The sequence below is a fragment of the Hibiscus syriacus genome, unplaced genomic scaffold (assembly GCF_006381635.1).
Source record: "Hibiscus syriacus cultivar Baekdansim isolate YM2019G1 unplaced genomic scaffold, ASM638163v2 tig00110622_pilon, whole genome shotgun sequence".
In the NCBI taxonomy this organism is placed as follows: Eukaryota; Viridiplantae; Streptophyta; class Magnoliopsida; order Malvales; family Malvaceae; genus Hibiscus; species Hibiscus syriacus.
In genome coordinates this window covers 188,743-210,551 of record NW_024062803.1, presented here as the reverse complement: position 1 = coordinate 210,551, position 21,809 = coordinate 188,743, and the positions used below count along the sequence as shown (strand labels likewise).

The following is a 21,809-nucleotide window of genomic DNA, read 5'->3' as shown; positions in this document are numbered from 1 at the left end:
CATAAATAGTAAAAAATAATTAAATCTAGTGATTCGGAGGGGAAAACGGCAGAATTTGAGGTTGAAAAAAAGGCCACATGGAGCGTAGCTCGTGGAGAGCGTGCGCGTCGAAAAGAGCTTTCCGGATTGGGGTCTTATGCGCGATTCTGACACCTGTAGCCAAAGTTATGGCCAAAAGACTGAAACATACTCAAAACGACCCCAATGAGGAACATGTCACAATCAATTCCCGCCTTTGCGCTGATCTGCCAACTCATGGTATCTCAGCGCCATCAACGTGCAATCTGACAGCTCAGCATCATCTGTCTCGGATCCCCCTGCATCAGTCACCCCGGGTTGGAAAGAACTCGTCCTCGAGTTCAGAGTAGTGTCATCAGGATCCACAAAACAATGACTCAGGTGCTTCACATTAAAGACATCATAAGTCTTCAAGTGACTGGGAAGTCGCAACCTGTAAGCATTATCATTGATCTTCTACACGACCTCACAAGGTCCAATCTTTCGATCCTTAAGCTTATTATACTCACCAACAGGAAAACGATCACGAGTTAATACAGCCCAAACAAAATCACCAACATCAAAAAGTACCTGACGACGATGATTGTCAACCCGAGTCTTGTACTTGGTATTGCTCTCATGAATGGTCTGTTTCACCTGCTCATGGATACCCCGAAGATATTTTGCCATCTCATCTGTTTTAGGACTGAAACGTCCTATACGTGGAATAGGGGCTAAGTCCAACACCCCGGATGGGTTCTGACCATAGACAATGTCAAATGGGCTTAAACCTGTGGTTCTGTTTTTTTGATCTGTTGTAGGCAAATTCTGCCTGAGGCAATGCCAAATCCCACTGCTTCGGCTTCGTTCCTGCCAAACACCTTAAAAGGTTTCCCAAACTTCGGTTCACCACCTCAGTCTGGCCATCCGTCTAGGGGTGGTAGGCGCTACTGAAATTCAACTGCGTTCCCAGTTTCCCCCACAGGCTCTTCCAGAAATGATTGATGAACTTAGTATCACGATCTGAAGTGATGGATCGAGGAACACCATGTAAAACGCACAATCTCCTTGAAATAGAGATGGGCAATCCGGCCAGCATCCATAGTCTTTCTGCAGGCTAGAAAATGAGCCATCTTGGAAAACCTGTCAACCACAACAAAGATAGAATCAGAGGCCCTTTGGGTGCGGGGTAAGCCTAGTACAAAATCCATGCTGACATCGAACCAAGGAGCTTCAGGAACAGGTAAGGGAGTGTACAATCCCGCATTGGTGAGAACTCCCTTAGACCGATGGAACACATAACAACGGTCCACATAATGGGCCACATCACTAGTCAACTTGGGCCAATAAAATTCAGAAGAGATAAGGGCCAATGTCTTATCTCGGCCAAAGTGTCCCTCATTATGGAGTTCACTTATAATTTGCTGCCTCAATGAACAATCTGGAATGCACAATTGTAATCCACGAAACAGATACCCATTATGCAAAACAAAATCATGACGGTGACCCTCAGTTACCTCCTGAAATATCATTCCAAAGGAAGGATCAGCTGCATACATATCTGTGAACGTCTCAAATCCTGCAACTTTAGTATTCATGGTGGTGAGAAGTAAGGTACGACGGCTCAGGGCATCTGCGACGCGGTTCAAACTCCCTGCTTGGTGCCTCAGCGTAAAAGTGAATTCTTGCAAGTATGCTACCCACTTGGCATGACGTCTACTCAGCTTGTGTTGGCCATTGATGTACTTCAAGGCCTCATGATCGGTAAACAGAATAAACTCCTTCTGTACTAGGTAGTGACGCCAATGCTTCAGGGACTGAACTATGGCATAGAACTCCAGATCATAAGTGGAATAATTTTTCTTTGATCCCGATAGCTTCTCACTGAAAAAAGCAACCGGATGACCTGCCTGACTCAGAACACCACCAATGCCAACGCCAGATGCATCACAATTTACCTCGAACACTTTGTCAAAATCTGGAAGTGCCAAAACTGGAGCCTCGGTCATCTTCTGCTTGACCAGTTGAAAACTGGCCTCTGCCTCCTCAGACCACTGGAAATCACGCCCCTTGAGGCACTCTGTGATAGGGGCGATCAAAGTACTGAAATTTCTAATGAATCGACGGTAAAAAGACGCCAAGCCATAGAAACTTCGGATGTCATGTAAGGTTCTTGGTCTGGGCCACTCCAAGACTGCATCTATCTTTGACTGATCTGCATGAACACCATCAGTAGACACAACAAAACTAAGAAAAGTCACAGAAGTAGTGAAGAAAGAACACTTCTTTTGATTGACAAACAAGCACTCCGTTTTCAGCATCTCAAAAACAGCACGGAGGTGATCGAAGTGTGAAGTCCATGTCGGACTATAAACGAGGATATCATCGAAGTAAACTACAACAAATTTCCCCATAAAAGGCCGCAAGACCTGATGCATAAATCTCATGAATGTACTGGGCGCATTGGATAACCCAAAAGGCATGACCATCCACTCATACAACCCTTGTGGCGTTTTAAACGCCGTCTTCCACTCATCTCCAGGCCTTATTCTGATTTGGTGGTAACCGCTCTTAAGGTCAATTTTTGAGAAGATCTTAGAACCAGATAGCTGATCCAACATATCATCTAGACGGGGAATTGGAAACCGGTACTTCACTGTAATTCTGTTGATCGCTCGGCTGTCAACACACATACGCCAAGAACCATCTTTCTTTGGCACTAACAGAGCAGGGACTGCACATGGGCTCATACTCTCTCGGATATAGCCCCTCTCCAACAACTCTTCCACCTGTCGCTGCAACTCTTCGGCCTCCTTGGGACTGAGGCGATATGCTGGTCGATTTGGCAAACTTGACCCAGGAACAAGGTCAATTTGATGCTGAATATCCCTCATAGGTGGTAGTCCAGGAGGAAGATCCTCTGGCATCAAGTTAGAGAATTCTTCTAGCAACCGCTGCACCTCTACTGGTAAATCTGTATCCACGTCTACTGCATTGTTCTCGCAAGGTAGCAAGGCATAGACCACGTCGCCATGCTCAATCTCATCTAAAAACCTGGACATAGAAAGCAGATTAGTATTATGGGTTACTGGGGTAGGAGTAAGTCCTTCCCGCCGGGGTGCCAACACAATCTTTTTTCCCTTGATGCTAAGGGAATATGTATTCTTCCGTCCATCATGAATGACACTGCGATCATACTGCCAAGGTCGACCCAACAATATATGACACGCATCCATAGACACAACATCACACCAGGCATTATCAAAATATTTTCTACCAATTGAAAAAGACACGAGGCATCGCCTATCAACTGTTACCTCACTGTCTTTATTTAGCCATGACAACTTGTATGGCTTAGGATGACGGTCCGTCTTCAACTGCAATTTCTGAACAACCTCCTCGGGCACTACATTCTCACAACTGCCGCTGTCAATGATCATTTTGCAGACTTTATCTGCAACTGTGCAAGTCGTGTGGAAAATATTGGTTCTCAACCAATCGTCCCCTGAATCGCCCTTGGGGGTAAGTAGACTCTTGCGAACGACCAGAGTCTCATGACCATCTCCATACAGCACATCATCAGTCTCATCATCGTCATACACGGGTTCGCCAATCTCCTCAGTCTCGTCTTCCACGTTTTCCTCAATCAACAAATTTTTGCCCTTTTGACTAGCAGGCTTCCTGCAATCAGTCGCCCTATGCCCTTGTTCACCACAACGAAAACATCTAATAGTAGGGTTAGAATTACCCTGCGGTGGCTGCTGAGCAGGACGGGACTCTTGAGGGCGAACTGGTCGACTGTTGTGATCGCTCCTGATCACTGGTCTCCTGTTTTGCTGTTTTTCAACAGCAAGTGCACGCTGGTATGCTTCCGAAACACTCCACAATGAATGAAGGCTGAGGACATCTTGCAAGGGCTGGCGTAAACCCCCCAAATATCGCGCCACCATCTGCTCCTCCGTCTCAGATAAATCGTTCCGGGCGACCAATTGGTAAAACTCCTCCGTGTAATCATCGACTGATCGCGCGCCCTGCCTCAACGCATGAAGTCGCTGAAATAAGGTTTGCGTGTAGCCGAAGGGAAGGAAGTGGCCCTTCATCTTCTTTTTCATCTTCTCCCAATCAGTGATCTTGGCTTTGCCCTGTCTTTCTCGTGAACGTCGTAACTGTTCCCACCACGCAGATGCTCTGCCCTTGAGTTTGATGGCGATCAGTTTCACTTTCACACAATCGGGGACTTTCTTATATTCAAAAATACGCTCCACTTCATTAATCCAATCCACGAATCCCTCGGCCTGTAACGTACCAGAAAACTCAAGGAGATCGACCCGAAAATCGAGGTCTCCATGACGCTCCTCCCGACCACGGTGCTCCCGAAATCCTGCGCCCCGAAATCCTGCGCGATTGTGATATGGGTTTTCGAAAGTGGAATTGGTATCGTGATCAGAGGCCTCACGATCCTCGAAATCCTGCGCCGTCAGGCGCTGGGTTAATTCTGCGACTTGCCTATGCAAATCCGCAATCATCACATCCTGAACGCTGCGATCACGGCGTTGGGCTTCCTCATTCGGAACCTGCTCACGACGACCACGACCACGACCTCCAGCCATTGAAACTGGTGAAATTTCCCAAGAAGATGTTGAAGCTCTGACACCAACTGACGCCAGACAGAATAGTGATTATCCTGTAGGCTAGCTCCGACAGACGATTCACAAGAGAAAATTCACCCAAAAACCAGAGAAAAAGTCTCTAGGGTTTAATAAAATATTATAAAATCAAAAACTATCAAAAAGCAGTCCACAAGCCGGACTGTTATAGCAAACAAATCGTCTTTATTCGAATTTTGCCAAAAATAGCAATATCCCGAAAATCACTCTAAATTGAAATTCGAAATAAAATAAGCAATCTCCCAAAAATCCGGCCTAAATCGGATTTAAATTGACTTCCTAATTAACAATCGAAATATTACCATAAATAGTAAAAAATAATTAAATCTAGTGATTCGGAGGGGAAAACGGCAGAATTTGAGGTGAAAAAAAAGGCCACATGGAGCGTAGCTCGTGGAGAGCGTGCGCGTCGAAAAGAGCTTTCCGGATTGGGGTCTTATGCGCGATTCTGACACCTGTAGCCAAAGTTATGGCCAAAAGACTGAAACATACTCAAAACGACCCCAATGAGGAACATGTCACAATCAATTCCCGCCTTTGCGCTGATCTGCCAACTCATGGTATCTCAGCGCCATCAACGTGCAATCTGACAGCTCAGCATCATCTGTCTCGGATCCCCCTGCATCAGTCACCCCGGGTTGGAAAGAACTCGTCCTCGAGTTCAGAGTAGTGTCATCAGGATCCACAAAACAATGACTCAGGTGCTTCACATTAAAGACATCATAAGTCTTCAAGTGACTGGGAAGTCGCAACCTGTAAGCATTATCATTGATCTTCTACACGACCTCACAAGGTCCAATCTTTCGATCCTTAAGCTTATTATACTCACCAACAGGAAAACGATCACGAGTTAATACAGCCCAAACAAAATCACCAACATCAAAAGTACCTGACGACGATGATTGTCAACCCGAGTCTTGTACTTGGTATTGCTCTCATGAATGGTCTGTTTCACCTGCTCATGGATACCCCGAAGATATTTTGCCATCTCATCTGCTTTAGGACTGAAACGTCCTATACGTGGAATAGGGGCTAAGTCCAACACCCCGGATGGGTTCTGACCATAGACAATCTCAAATGGGCTTAAACCTGTGGTTCTGTTTTTTGATCTGTTGTAGGCAAATTCTGCCTGAGGCAATGCCAAATCCCACTGCTTCGGCTTCGTTCCTGCCAAACACCTTAAAAGGTTTCCCAAACTTCGGTTCACCACCTCAGTCTGGCCATCCGTCTAGGGGTGGTAGGCGCTACTGAAATTCAACTGCGTTCCCAGTTTCCCCCACAGGCTCTTCCAGAAATGATTGATGAACTTAGTATCACGATCTGAAGTGATGGATCGAGGAACACCATGTAAACGCACAATCTCCTTGAAATAGAGATGGGCAATCCGGCCAGCATCCATAGTCTTTCTGCAGGCTACAAAATGAGCCATCTTGGAAAACCTGTCAACCACAACAAAGATAGAATCAGAGGCCCTTTGGGTGCGGGGTAAGCCTAGTACAAAATCCATGCTGACATCGAACCAAGGAGCTTCAGGAACAGGTAAGGGAGTGTACAATCCCGCATTGGTGAGAACTCCCTTAGACCGCTGGAACACATAACAACGGTCCACATAATGGGCCACATCACTAGTCAACTTGGGCCAATAAAATTCAGAAGAGATAAGGGCCAATGTCTTATCTCGGCCAAAGTGTCCCTCATTATGGAGTTCACTTATAATTTGCTGCCTCAATGAACAATCTGGAATGCACAATTGTAATCCACGAAACAGATACCCATTATGCAAAACAAAATCATGACGGTGACCCTCAGTTACCTCCTGAAATATCCTTCCAAAGGAAGGATCAGCTGCATACATATCTGTGAACGTCTCAAATCCTGCAACTTTAGTACTCATGGTGGTGAGAAGTAAGGTACGACGGCTCAGGGCATCTGCGACGCGGTTCAAACTCCCTGCTTGGTGCCTCAGCGTAAAAGTGAATTCTTGCAAGTATGCTACCCACTTGGCATGACGTCTACTCAGCTTGTGTTGGCCATTGATGTACTTCAAGGCCTCATGATCGGTAAACAGAATAAACTCCTTCTGTACTAGGTAGTGACGCCAATGCTTCAGGGACTGAACTATGGCATAGAACTCCAGATCATAAGTGGAATAATTTTTCTTTGATCCCGATAGCTTCTCACTGAAAAAAGCAACCGGATGACCTGCCTGACTCAGAACACCACCAATGCCAACACCAGATGCATCACAATTTACCTCGAACACTTTGTCAAAATCTGGAAGTGCCAAAACTGGAGCCTCGGTCATCTTCTGCTTGACCAGTTGAAAACTGGCCTCTGCCTCCTCAGACCACTGGAAATCACGCCCCTTGAGGCACTCTGTGATAGGGGCGATCAGAGTACTGAAATTTCTAATGAATCGACGGTAAAAAGACGCCAAGCCATGGAAACTTCGGATGTCATGTAAGGTTCTTGGTCTGGGCCACTCCAAGACTGCATCTATCTTTGACTGATCTGCATGAATACCATCAGTAGACACAACAAAACCAAGAAAAGTCACAGAAGTAGTGAAGAAAGAACACTTCTTTTGATTGACAAACAAGCACTCCGTTTTCAGCATCTCAAAAACAGCACGGAGGTGATCGAAGTGTGAAGTCCATGTCGGACTATAAACGAGGATATCATCGAAGTAAACTACAACAAATTTCCCCATAAAAGGCCGCAAGACCTGATGCATAAATCTCATGAATGTACTGGGCGCATTGGATAACCCAAAAGGCATGACCATCCACTCATACAACCCTTGTGGCGTTTTAAACGCCGTCTTCCACTCATCTCCAGGCCTTATTCTGATTTGGTGGTAACCGCTCTTAAGGTCAATTTTTGAGAAGATCTTAGAACCAGATAGCTGATCCAACATATCATCTAGACGGGGAATTGGAAACCGGTATTTCACTGTAATTCTGTTGATCGCTCGGCTGTCAACACACATACGCCAAGAACCATCTTTCTTTGGCACTAACAGAGCAGGGACTGCACATGGGGCTCATACTCTCTCGGATATAGCCCCTCTCCAACAACTCTTTCACCTGTCGCTGCAACTCTTCGGCCTGCTTGGGACTGAGGCGATATGCTGGTCGATTTGGCAAACTTGACCCAGGAACAAGGTCAATTTGATGCTGAATATCCCTCATAGGTGGTAGTCCAGGAGGAAGATCCTCTGGCATCAAGTTAGAGAATTCTTCTAGCAACCACTGCACCTCTACTGGTAAATCTGTATCCACGTCTACTGCATTGTTCTCGCAAGGTAGCAAGGCATAGACCACGTCGCCATGCTCAATCTCATCTAAAAACCTGGACATAGAAAGCAGATTAGTATTATGGGTTACTGGGGTAGGAGTAAGTCCTTCCCGCCGGGGTGCCAACACAATCTTTTTTCCCTTGATGCTAAGGGAATATGTATTCTTCCGTCCATCATGAATGACACTGCGATCATACTGCCAAGGTCGACCCACAATATATGACACGCATCCATAGACACAACATCACACCAGGCATTATCAAAATATTTTCTACCAATTGAAAAAGACACGAGGCATCGCCTATCAACTGTTACCTCACTGTCTTTATTTAGCCATGACAACTTGTATGGCTTAGGATGACGGTCCGTCTTCAACTGCAATTTCTGGACAACCTCCTCGGACACTACATTCTCACAACTGCCGCTGTCAATGATCATTTTGCAGACTTTATCTGCAACTGTGCAAGTCGTGTGGAAAATATTGGTTCTCAACCAATCGTCCCCTGAATCGCCCTTGGGGGTAAGTAGACTCTTGCGAACGACCAGAGTCTCATGACCATCTCCATACAGCACATCATCAGTCTCATCATCGTCATACACGGGTTCGCCAATCCTCAGTCTCGTCTTCCACGTTTTCCTCAATCAACAAATTTTTGCCCTTTTGACTAGCAGGCTTCCTGCAATCAGTCGCCCTATGCCCTTGTTCACCACAACGAAAACATCTAATTGTAGGGTTAGAATTACCCTGCGGTGGCTGCTGAGCAGGACGGGACTCTTGAGGGCGAACTGGTCGACTGTTGTGATCGCTCCTGATCACTGGTCTCCTGTTTTGCTGTTTTTCAACAGCAAGTGCACGCTGGTATGCTTCCGAAAACTCCACAATGAATGAAAGCTGAGGACATCTTGCAAGGGCTGGCGTAAACCCCCCAAATATCGCGCCACCATCTGCTCCTCCGTCTCAGATAAATCGTTCCGGGCGACCAATTGGTAAAACTCCTCCGTGTAATCATCGACTGATCGCGCGCCCTGCCTCAACGCATGAAGTCGCTGAAATAAGGTTTGCGTGTAGCCGAAGGGAAGGAAGTGGCCCTTCATCTTCTTTTTCATCTTCTCCCAATCAGTGATCTTGGCTTTGCCCTGTCTTTCTCGTGAACGTCGTAACTGTTCCCACCACGCAGATGCTCTGCCCTTGAGTTTGATGGCGATCAGTTTCACTTTCACACGATCGGGGACTTCCTTATATTCAAAAATACGCTCCACTTCATTAATCCAATCCACGAATCCCTCGGCCTGTAACGTACCAGAAAACTCAGGGAGATCGACCCGAAAACCGAGGTCTCCATGACGCTCCTCCCGACCACGGTGCTCCCAAAATCCTGCGCCCCGAAACCCTGCGCGATTGTGATATGGGTTTTCGAAAGTGGAATTGGTATCGTGATCAGAGGCCTCACGATCCTCGAAATCCTGCGCCGCCAGGCGCTGGGTTAATTCTGCGACTTGCCTCTGCAAATCCGCAATCATCACATCCTGAACGCTGCGATCACGGCGTTGGGCTTCCTCATTCGGAACCTGCTCACGACGACCACGACCACGACCTCCAGCCATTGAAACTGGTGAAATTTCCCAAGAAGATGTTGAAGCTCTGACACCAACTGACGCCAGACAGAATAGTGATTATCCTGTAGGCTAGCTCCGACAGACGATTCACAAGAGAAAATTCACCCAAAAACCAGAGAAAAAGTCTCTAGGGTTTAATAAAATATTATAAAATCAAAAACTATCAAAAAGCAGTCCACAAGCCGGACTGTTATAGCAAACAAATCGTCTTTATTCGAATTTTGCCAAAAGTAGCAAAATCCCGAAAATCACTCTAAATTGAAATTCGAAATAAAATAAGCAATCTCCCAAAAAACCGGCCTAAATCGGATTTAAATTGACTTCCTAATTAACAATCGAAATATTACCATAAATAGTAAAAAATAACTAAATCTAGTGATTCGGAGGGGAAAACGGCAGAATTTGAGGTTGAAAAAAGGCCACATGGAGCGTAGCTCGTGGAGAGCGTGCACGTCGAAAAGAGCTTTCCGGATTGGGGTCTTATGCGCGATTCTGACACCTGTAGCCAAAGTTATGGCCAAAAGACTGAAACATACTCAAAACGACCCCAATGAGGAACATGTCACAATCAATTCCCGCCTTTGCGCTGATCTGCCAACTCATGGTATCTCAGCGCCATCAACGTGCAATCTGACAGCTCAGCATCATCTGTCTCGGATCCCCCTGCATCAAGTATCCTCTTGGCCAATAAGGTACTACTTTGCGAGCAAACACTACCATTAACATACACATAAAGCATAACGCTTTAGAGCCTATCTATTAGTCCTCAAACTCAATACAGTCATTGGCACATGGCAGTATGATCATTCATCCGCATCTTCCCCGTCAACCCCTTCATACAACTTGACTTCCTTGGGGATTTGGCCATCAGCTGGAAGACACTGAGCGTCACCGGGAATGTATTTCATGATAATGTCTGTTTTATCATCTTGATAGTCCCCAAGTCCCACAAGGACAACGTCGCCAGCATTGATCCAGGCCCTTTTGTGCAACTTGCTGGGGATGTGGCAAAGCCGCTTGATTCCGACAATGCATGTGGCTTTACATTGGCCATCGCCCAGCATGCAGACGACCAGAGCATACTCTTGGCCGTTTGTTTTGTAGATCAACTCTCATTTATCGTATTCAGCTTCAGTCCTTCCTCTCTTCCTATTCTTTCCTCCTTTCCCTTTGTTCTTCGGCTTTCTTTAATTAGCTTTGTTTGCTACCTCTGCTTATTAAAATAAATAAATAAATTACTTCACTGAATTTCTTTTAGTCACTAAACTTAAAAATACTTTCATTTCGGTTATTTTAACAACAATTGAATCTGAATTTTAAAACGTTTATTATCAAATTTTAAATTCGAATGAATTTGATTAATTTATGAAACTTTTGATCAGGCCTATTAATTATGACCTTTTGTTTTCATTTCATCTTTCATTTAAGCATGCATTTTAAAATGGAAAAGAAGACTGATGTGATTATCATTCTCTCAGTGGGCGTTTTTTTCACAGGTTTTGCTTCGTCAAAGGGCAACGGTTGTGGCTTTGGCTTGCCACCGCCCGTCCTTTCGCCTATAACTTTCTCTTTCTTGTTTTCGAGTCTGGTGTACATAAATAAGATTCCACTCTCTTTGCTGAGAGTTATTGCCAGTTTCCGTTTGTATTTCTGTTGGTTCTTTTAGTTTTTATTTGTTTTAGTTGTGGTCACCGGACGTTTCCTACTTTAATTTTGTCGTATGCATGACCTTGACAAACAATGGCGAGTGTCGGGCCGTGATAACCAATGAGGGTCTTCTGCAGAACATGCTTACCTAACAAAATCTTTACCATCGGCTTCCAACACAACTAAAAGCATCTCAAAATAAGTACCTACATATAGAAAACTAAATTGACGTAGATTGTTAATCCACTTCCAAATCCATACAAACTCGTCAACATGGGAGGAAAGTCTATCCATTTACTTTTACATTCTATCTTTTTCTCACGATCTGAGCGGAGAAACAAAAACAACAAAGGGTTAGTGGGCAGAACTCGATCGAACAAGCAGGAGTTGGTTAGTGCCTGATGGTTAACTCAGCCCTAAGATGGAGAATACCATTTATGAAGTAAAGACTGTCTTCAGCCATGAAAGAAGTCCAAGGTATAGCAAATAAATTCCTATACCCAACTGCCTTGCCGCCGGTGAATGTGTAGTTGCCTTTGTATTTGCTAACAAACTCCTCTGTTGGCTTTGTCCTCGCTGCAAATTCATAGTCCACTGCGAAACTAACTGAACCCTTTTCCTGCATCCCTAAAAACAACCCGAAGCAATGGAAAGAGCTCTGCTGGTCCATGTTGCAATGGGCTGACAGGAAGAAACCTTGTCCACCCAGGTGGAAAGCCTGAGAATAAACCCGTCCAGATGGGAATAAATTTGCACACTCTTCTCTTTTTAAGTCCAGGTATACGACGCATTGCTGACGGGGGAGTTCAAATTCCACCACCTTAACAGGTCGATACTTGTAAGCTCGCTCGATAAAGCGACGGTTCAAGCTGGCAGACTCCTCTGCGACCAAGCTTCGTTTTTTGTGTGGGGCTTCGGCCTTGAAAAAGAGGGCCTCGAGCACAAGCTTTGATGAAACCTCATGATCAAAATCATTACTTGTTAACACCTTCTTAAGTTTCCGGCATGTCATATAAGGGAAGCGAATGAAGCGTGCAAGGCGAGAACCGAGCACTTCCCTACGATCTTCCAATTTTGGATACTGAGCCCTAGCCCACTTCAACACAAAGTCATACACCGCATCTTCAGACGCTATTTGCAGATCATCACTGGACAGTATTGCCTCAATCCCAGCTAGTGGCAAAGCCATTACCTCTTCTTGGAACCTGATAAAATGTGCTCCAGAAGAATAAATAAGCATTTAAATATGCATGATTTCTACTTTGAATATGGCATAAAGGGTGTGAGAGAGAGAGAGAGAGAGAGGAGAACTAAATTTACACTGCTTGGACTGTTCTGTTGTCATTAACATTACCTTTCAATTTATCATTAAGTTTTCCCAAGAATATAGCATTAAACCTTCAAAAAATTTCTTTTTGAAAAATAACATTAAAGCCAGTTGTCCATTTTAATAATGCAAAATTTCAGATCGTATAGATCCGAGGAGCTCAAAAGAATACTGCTAGGACTATGTAAGTTGAAGACTGGAAACCGTAGTATTATTGGCAATTCAAACTAGATGTGGTATGTAATCACATCACAATACAATACTAATAGAACTATCAATTTCATGTCAGAATAAGGAAAAAAAAGGTCTCGAGTGGAGAACATGAACTTACTTGGTAATGTCTTTGTATCGGGCAGCGAGATACTGCTTTGCAGCATCTGTCAATGGTTGGACAGCATCAGCCATTAATACACTCGATGGAAGATCCAAGTAAAGCAGAGATGACTCTGGTGTCATAGGTATATTGCGCAATAGCCTGCTGCAGTATCTCATACAAGAGGCAACCTCAAATTTGTCAGCAGCCATCAGCACATCAAGCAATTCGGGAGCTGTGGTGACGGATAGGTTGGTGCTATACATAAAATTTAAAAGCTCCATGAGAGCAGCTTCCTCTGTACATGATAATGTAAAACTTTGTCATTTAACTTAGCCTGCTCACACTTGTTTGAATAAGAAACATAACCAATAACCATAACCCGAAGAGTATGCATACCAGAGGCATTGATTCTTAAGGTTACGTGCCGCTGCTCCGACTCCCTCATCCCATTTGAGAAAAGCTACAATTTATCAATAAACAAGTAAAAGAAAAGTAATTATTAACAAAGAAAAGGGGGAGAAATATTATTGCAAACTCATTTGCATTCTTGAAACAACAACAATCTCTTACCTTGTAAAAGAATGGACTTTTTGCTGCTAAAATGGGAGAACTGATATGCAAGGTTTTAACCCTCAGAACTGTAGAACAATCCATGCTCCAGTTTGATTCATTGCTATTAGCATCCTCACCACCTACAAAAGTTCAAAGCAAGATCAGAATGTGTACCACGGGAAAGGGTAGTAAATGAACCAAATTGTATGTTGTCTGAAGTCTAAACAACAACAAAACCTGATTGCGTTTCTTCAACCATTGCCATTGGCTCCTCATCTTGATTCTCACAGCCACCATCATCCATATCAGGTTGGTTGTCATTTAAAATCTGCTCCTCAGGACATAAACTAAGATCCAAAACTGGAAAAGAAAATAAAACGCGTTAAAACTCAGTCTACAACACGAAACGAGCTGCATTCTTATAAAAATATATAATCACAAGGATTCCAAGACAGCACAAAATTATACAGAATGTGAGTCAAATTTAGGAACATAGCAATTTAGCACAATATTTTCTTTACAAAATTTCCAATTGATAAATTTCTTCTCTTCACCAACTCAAGTCCACAAAGAATCGCTTTCACAAATTAAATTAGTAGGTTTCACATCTCTAGTTTCTATGATTTTATGAGCCAGCCAAACAGAAGCAATGAGATAGTTGTAGAAAGAAATAAGAAGGAAACATAAACAAACCGGTTTCCTTCTTGATATCCTCTCGACGCCTTTTACGGTCGCGAGCCCAATTGGCGATGCTGGTGCAATCCTCTCCATCGGAGCGGCACTGAGGGGCTCCACCCATAATCTCAATCCGAAGAAGCCGGTCGGAGAAATTACTATCGTTGAAAGCGAAACCGAAGTCGCCATCGGAGCTAGAGGCCGCACGCGAAAACTCCGAAACCATCTCAGTTCTCGGGTCGAAAAGATCCGAATTCAACTGATCTCTCATTGATTCCGATCCGGCGATCCCCACCTAAAGCAACAAGCAGATGAAATGAGATAGCAAAACAAAGGAAACCCTAGAAATTAAGAAGTGAGGTTTCTCCAAACTAAAACGAGGGAGGAGATAGATTTAGTTTAGCCTTAAGAACCAAATTGTAAATAACCGTAATAAAACTGAAGAAAGCTCCTCATTTGCAGCCTTTTTGTAGTAAGAATTTGTTTGAACTATTTTTTTATTTTGATTTTTCATCTCATTTGTTAGGCTTCCTGGTATTTTCGCCTCAATTTCTCCTCCAATTCAGTGGAATTATATAAATAAAATAAAATATTTTATAATTTCCATCAATTGCACGAAATTGAAAATTGTATTATGTTTTTAATAATGTGACACTATATGATTTATTGTCGGTGATGCAAATAATTGATTATATATTTAAATATTATTTATAAAACAAATTATTAAAAATTTATGATTTTTTTTAAAATTGAGGTAAATATAAAATAGTATTTATTCTAAGATTTACAATCCTTTAACGATGAAGATTCATACCCTACACACGTGATGCTTGAATTTAAGGTCTCGTAAAATAATAATAAAGTTTTTAACAATTAAGTTGTTACGTACTAAGTGATCAGGGAATCATATATGTTTCTATGAAAAACATTAAACAATTTTCATAAAAGAACAGTCTTAAACAACTATATGAGCATTGGTCACAATTTCTGTACGGACCTCGTGACATATGCAGTATGTCTTACATCAATATGATGTGCTGAAAATTAAATTAAATTAAAATTTTAAACATAAAATTTATATATCATAATACATTTTTCATTAAAATTCATGTGAAATTTCAAGATCCATACGAATCTATAAATACAGAAGAAAACGTATATTCCGATAAACTACAGGTTGACAAGTCAAGTCCGCAGCCTCTCATGTTTGCCCGTAAAAAGCGGAGGTATCCATGAGCCAGCAGATTGCGTACACCCTCCTGAACCAGAAAAAAGAAAACAGGGTCAAGGCAATATTAATGGAATCTGAACTGAAAGTGTAGCTAAAACCCACAAATTTAGTGGACCCTTCTTAGATGCTGGCCCAAGGTTTAGGTTAAGCTAACATGTATCAATATCGGCCATGGAATTTTCTTTCTTTAAGATGGAGATCGAAGAAATTTCAACGCTCTTCTTTTGAAAATTACATATCATAATATTGAATAAAAATTTGGTCCAAATTTAAAGAAAGGGGTGTTGAAGTTTAGAACCCAAGAGAGCTCCCTTCACCCCAATACCAAAAAAATGGAGGCAAGCCACGTCTCCTAGCTCATGCTAACCCTTGGCCTGCGTGCGCAGGGCAGGGGTATCCATGAACTAGCAGGCGTAGCAATCGAGCCACACCACTTTTCAGCGTTGAAGTGTCGAGAGCTCCTTCGAGCACCGCCCCCCAAAACCCAAAACCCGGCTCCCGTTTAACACCGACTTGGTCCTAATGGCTCGAATTCGATCCTTTTTATAGGTGCTGGGGCCAAACTCCGGAATCTGGATTATTAAACTTTAAAGATATTGAAAATCTAGTTGGATTTTGTTCTTTATTCCGAGTGAAAAGTTGCATGTAATTAATGTGACAAATTAGCTTTTAAGACCACACTAATCCATTTTTCCGTTTCACCTAAAGGTAAAACTATACAACTTTTAAATTACTTTTAAACTACTTCTTACCAACTAATTTTAATTTTATTTCATGAACAATCATTTCCTATCGACAGATTGTTGTTCAGTGATAAAATTTAACCTTGATTCTAAAATTATTGTGCGATATTTAAATCATATACTAATTCTTTATTTCTCATTTAATTATAAAATCTGTAATGCTTATTCCATAAAAAAAAAAACTGATCCCTATCCCTTTCTTCTGCCGTAAAAAGAAACTTTATCTTAAAAGAAAATTAGTGCACAGTACGTTACATGGGAGGACAACTTTTTTATCTGTCAAGAGAAAAAAACAACAACATAAAATTAGAGGCGTTTAAAAGAACAGTTATGTTACATAGAGGACACATATCGGCGAGGAGTTAAAACCAAAACATAAAACTGCGGCGTCTAAAGGAACTAGTTATATATAACTCAAATCATGACTAGATAAATTAGATAAATAATCGTTCTCGATCTAGATTAAATCAATAGTGCACAGCACATTACATAGATGGACAGATTTTTATTGGCCAAAAGAAAAAGACAACATAAAACTAGCGTCTAAAAAAACAGTTATATCGTATCAAAACCAAGTCCTAATTACTGCCTTTCTTACCCACAATAGATTGATCTAATAGAATAAAATACTGAATTTATTACTCGAATCTTTATATATACTAATAGAATAAATTATATACCAGTGATTTTATGAAAAGAAAATTACTACCTTTCTTTTGCTACAGCATCAGGCTTCCCTGCGATCATTAATGATGGCTCCATGTCTCAGCAACCATATTAAATGTTCTTCCCATAAAACGATTTGGCCATGCAACATTATTGTGATCACTAATAATAGCTCCTGCTTCAAAGCACAAATAAAGATTTAAAAAAAGGTCAATCAAATTAAAAAAAAATATTTTATTCAATTATTATATCGGCAAAAAGTTTAAAATAAAAGACGACATTAACTATTAAATTTCAAGATAACAAAAAACGGTCAACAAATTTTTTTTTATTAGAGAGATATCACTAAATACAAATGAAACACTCAAATCTTCTTCTTTAAGTCAATCATGAGGGAACACAACACAATAAACTCGATACATGGACGGTCATGAATTGTCAAACCGATAATAAAAGAGAGAGGAGATAGATAGAAAAAAGAAACTAATAAAAAGAAAAATAAAATAATGAAGGCGGGTGAAGGGCATATGCAAGGAATGGATGGTCATGAATTGACAAACCGATAATAAAAGTGTTAGCTAGGAGTAGGGTCGACGGATAAAAGAAATACGATAATGAAAATCAAAGAAAAAAAAGAAAACGGAAGAGAAGAAAAAAAAGTAGGAATAGGAAAATAAAAATGACCGACAAACAATAATCGTTCGTATCAAAATCGTTTTTGTCAAAAATAGGAGTAAGAAAATATATATAAGACAACTAGGACAATTACGGAAAAAATTATTAATCGTTTTATTTTCCTCGTTACACTTAGAATAATTTAATGCAACATATATGCTTCTGACGGTTAAAAAACTTTAACGGCTAACTTAACTACTGCGAGGAAATCGTGATGTGAGAATTTTTTTTAAAAGGTTTGATTTGAGATTTAAGTGTTTAGTATTATTGTCATCAAATACTTTTAAGAAGATAAATAATCATTTCAGACATGATGTTACAAGATAAAATAGATGTATTTATAATAGTGTGTCTAAAATATTTTTTTAGGTGAACACATATGTTGACGATACATAATTTCAAGATCGACACAATCAGTAAAATAAATAACAAACATAACAAAATTCTAATTTTAGGGTGTGCGCTTATCTACCCTAAATACAATATGCATATTTTACTATGTGTTTAAATAATATTTAAATTATAATATATAAAATAAATAAACTTAAATTATAATTATATAATTTTAATAATTTATCTATAAAAATAAAATAAAAATAACATGGTAGATATAAAAAAATTGAATTATAAAAATTTTATTAAATATATAACTGTATTTTGATAATAAAAAATTATAAATTCAAAAAAAATTACAAAAAATATTAAGTATAAATTACCATCTCTTTACATTATATTTGTATAAAAATATATTCACTTTCCATTTTATAAATTATAAGAATATGATTTGACGTACATATTTTAATCATTCAATAAATCTGATTTTTCGTACAACCTTGTCTTTTGAGATATTTGATACTTAACATACATGCGTATTAGCAAATCCGGTCATATTAACATTGTTCGAAAAATGAATGATTAAACTTAATTATTTTACTTGATTAAACGTTCTTCGCTGGGATATCATTTAATTTCTCGTTACACATCTAATCCCGTGATTATAGGCCAAAAACATAAGTTTGTGTCTTCCAACATGTAGTGTCTCAACCAACATCAACCCTGCAATGCATTGAGCCCTTTGCGGCTTTTGCACGAGATTGCTGCCCTTCTAACCTTGCTTCTAGTAGTTTTGCTTTCAGGGTGTTCTCCTTAAAACCCGGAGGCAATTTCAGAAAAGAATATGTTCTCTCGAAATCGGGAGACGTCAGCTTCGAGACCCATTGTCGAACTGGACTAGCACGACCTTTGAATACAGATTGAACACATGATTCTTCCCTCAAGCTACACTCAGGATGAACTTTGTCACCTTCTGAGGACAAGGAATGGTTTCTGATTAAGCTATCGAGCACGTTACTAGAGCTCAGTCCACGGCTCGCGTTCTGTTTCACCTTATTACCGTGGCTAGTATCTCCGCTAGCCATTTGTTTGTCAAACCGACCTCGGAAACTGCGAGATTTACTCCTCTTGACGGCATCTTGAGACTGTACCTTTTTCCTTGTCAAAATTTGGTTTCCTAATTCTTCACGATGACATACTAAAGCAATGTCCCCATGAAGTTTACAGCTCCCCTTGCTTTGAACTCTGTTGGCAGTTTTCTTCGGTTCATAACACTGCAAATCGCTATCGCTGGAATATTCTTCATCAACTGCACCTTGAGGGGCACTAACAGCCTCTTTTAATGGAAAAGACTCTAAAGAATGTTGATGTGAGCATTTCCCTTTAAAATCACTTTTCCTTGACCCAGTGGAACGTTTGGCTTCAAGAAAAGTTTCTATATCGAGGCTTAACTTGTCGACAATGGAACTCTTTTCTGCAAGATCGGTTTGACCTTCTGCTAGTTTCATTTGCATCCGCTCATCAAGCCATGCCTCTGAAATGTGGAGAATTAGCCGCTCAGGTTTTTCGCCATCAACGTGATCAATCTCATGCATGTGCTTAAGGAACCGCATCTCCTGTTCGTATTCTCTAACTCCCCTAGCAAACTCATCACACAAGTTCTCCAATAGAATTCGTGCTTTTCTCTCTCTCTCGAGTTCTTTCAAAGCATTAGTGAAAGACGATCTTACCTCCGAGAGTTCTCGAGCTAGCTTTAGGTGCATGCTTTCGGAGCGCTTTCTTAACCTCATCTCGTTTTCCAGCTCATCTCTTACCAGCTGAACAACAGCTTTGACTTTATCTTGCTCTTTGTTCTTCCTAATGAACTTATCCTCCGTAACTTGCTTCATCAAATTGTTCATTTCCTGCCTTTCTGTTTGCTGTTCTCGCAACAACTCTTTGATCCGACCCCGAGAATGACCCAGCTCCATTTTCAGATCATTTACCAAGGACATGTTCGATACATGCTGTTCTTCAAGAGACCAGATTCGGTTGAGTACCTTGAGCAACTCTGTTGATGTCTTGAGGCTATAACTTGATCTCTCATACCTTCCCTTGAAATCCAAAGAAGTAGATGGAGCCGCCGCTGGGTCAGAAGGTGCTATCTGCAAAGAAAACAACTATGAATCCATTTATGCGATATGGCTGCAGTAAATTATTTGTTTCTACTGAAAACTAAAAGGTAGTGTCCTTAATGACCGAGGATAGATGGTGACCTCCAGTGAGCTTCCGCAACTAGCTGGAGATACAGACTGTGGAGCACGGCCATTTCTTTCAACTGATCGACGGTGTTGCATCGGTGATGCCGAACTATGCTTCCTCAAGCTTCTTGCACTTGCTGGCTGATATTATAGTCAAGGCAAATATTAATTCAAGGCTATGCACCCATTTTTACCAAACAAGGGAAACATTGTAGACACAAATAACCAGTTTTCCCTTATGGCGAATAAGATCGACAAGTCAGATTTCAGAGAAGAGAAATCGTCTTCAACTAAATGGCGATGTGTCTAAATCAGATAATAAAATAAGCAAAAGAATCACGTAAAATACAAAATCTAAGCAAATGAACTCACCAATCAAGCTAGTACACAACTTGGAAGACGACATTAATACAAAGACATGGCTTTTCAGTTCAAACTAGCCATAAATAAGCATCAATGGTGACTAAAGCAACTGGAAGTGAAACTTAAAGAGAATAAAGAAGAAATAAACGCATGTTACCCTAGACCAAACGTGTGCCCCCCACAGAAGCAACAGGAAAAACCAGACATGTCGACAATTAGTGTCGAAAAGAGGCAAAATCTTCCGCATTCACAGCAAAGAACAAGCAGAAGAAAGAAAATTAAAAGAATTAAGAGAGACAGACAGAGAGCAACAGAACACCAAGACAATGGACAGCAAAGCAACTAAACAATTAGAATCCAGAAAAAGCAAAACCTTTTACTTACTTTAACAAATAATGAAAATTTAAACAAAAGCTTAAAACTTTAGAGAGAAAAAATGAACTACCTGATCAAGGGGAGTATGAGGAAGATCAGCAGCAGCATCAAAACCTTTGTCTTTAAAATGTTGAAGGCGAAGCTTGGAAGCTCCTTTGTGAATAGTGGGAAGTGAGTAATGAGGGTGAAGGTCCCAAAGATTTGCACAGAATTTTCTGGCGGAAACAGAAGATCCATTGGAAAGTTGGAGGAACTCTGGGGTATTGGCATTTTGAGAGGAGAACTCAAGTCTCCAAGTGGGTGAAGGAGTAGAGGGGCCAGCTCTTTTCCCTACCAGGATCCCGCCTTTCAACTTTTTGGCCATGAAATCTTGATTTTCCCCTTCACTCTGCGCACTTTTTTCTTTTCTTTCCATCACTGTACACACACACACACACTGTGTTTTCAAAATTTAAAACTGTGGGTTCTTTCTTCAATCATTCCACTGACATTATTTGCTCTCTTTTCTTCGCTTGTGTTCATCTCTGCTCAGAGGTTTTGCTCAACCTCCCAAGACTCGAATTTCCACCGCTACTTGGCATGTGCGGTTCTTCCTCTGTTTTCTTTCTCCTTCTAATTTGTTCCTTAATTTAGGACTGACATATCTATTTACTCATTGCCTTTGGATTCCCTCAAGTCTAGGCCATTCCTATATCTAATCTACATCGTATCCTCGTTTCTTTTACTATCTATTTTCCCCCTTTGTCATGTAATGATTTACTTTATTTTCTTTGTTATGTTCATCCTGATATTGTATTATCCAAGTTATTATATATAAACATATCGACGTAAGTTTAAGTATATAATTAATATTAATTTTAAATGTAATTCTTGAATAAATTTTTATCAAAAAATATATTGCATCCATTCATCAAAGTTAGAATGCCGGCAAATAAACCAATTATTGAGCTCTTTTTGTCAACATGCCATACAGATAGGACACATTCTACAGAATAAATTGTTTTCTATGCTTTACTATCTCATTCAAAACAATCAAGTTACCTTTTTCAAAGTCAAAATATGAAGGTTTAGTATATAATTTTTATGC

The 21,809-nt window shown here is 40.9% G+C and overlaps 2 protein-coding genes and 1 long non-coding RNA gene across 3 annotated transcripts; 1 reads left to right on the top strand and 2 right to left on the bottom strand.

The window, feature by feature from the left end:
• The first annotated feature begins 5,887 nt into the window (after positions 1-5,887).
• Positions 5,888-11,740, top strand: LOC120136314. The gene is made up of 3 exons (XR_005517330.1): positions 5,888-5,926; positions 9,698-9,702; positions 11,608-11,740. It is a non-coding gene; the product is annotated as an uncharacterized LOC120136314 (long non-coding RNA).
• On the bottom strand, positions 11,440-19,572 carry LOC120136313 (BTB/POZ domain-containing protein POB1-like). Its single transcript, XM_039152379.1, has 8 exons — positions 19,568-19,572; positions 16,043-16,049; positions 14,115-14,651; positions 13,659-13,781; positions 13,440-13,561; positions 13,266-13,329; positions 12,885-13,164; positions 11,440-12,431 (listed from the first exon to the last, which is right to left on the bottom strand). Exons 3-8 carry the CDS (start codon positions 14,365-14,367, stop codon positions 11,618-11,620), a joined length of 1,656 nt encoding a protein of 551 aa, XP_039008310.1. The 5' UTR covers positions 14,368-14,651; positions 16,043-16,049; positions 19,568-19,572; the 3' UTR covers positions 11,440-11,617.
• Positions 18,351-21,385, bottom strand: LOC120136312 (uncharacterized protein At5g41620-like). Its single transcript, XM_039152378.1, has 3 exons — positions 20,793-21,385; positions 20,000-20,125; positions 18,351-19,888 (listed from the first exon to the last, which is right to left on the bottom strand). Exons 1-3 carry the CDS (start codon positions 21,135-21,137, stop codon positions 18,452-18,454), a joined length of 1,908 nt encoding a protein of 635 aa, XP_039008309.1. The 5' UTR covers positions 21,138-21,385; the 3' UTR covers positions 18,351-18,451.
• Positions 21,386-21,809: the final 424 nt, after the last annotated feature.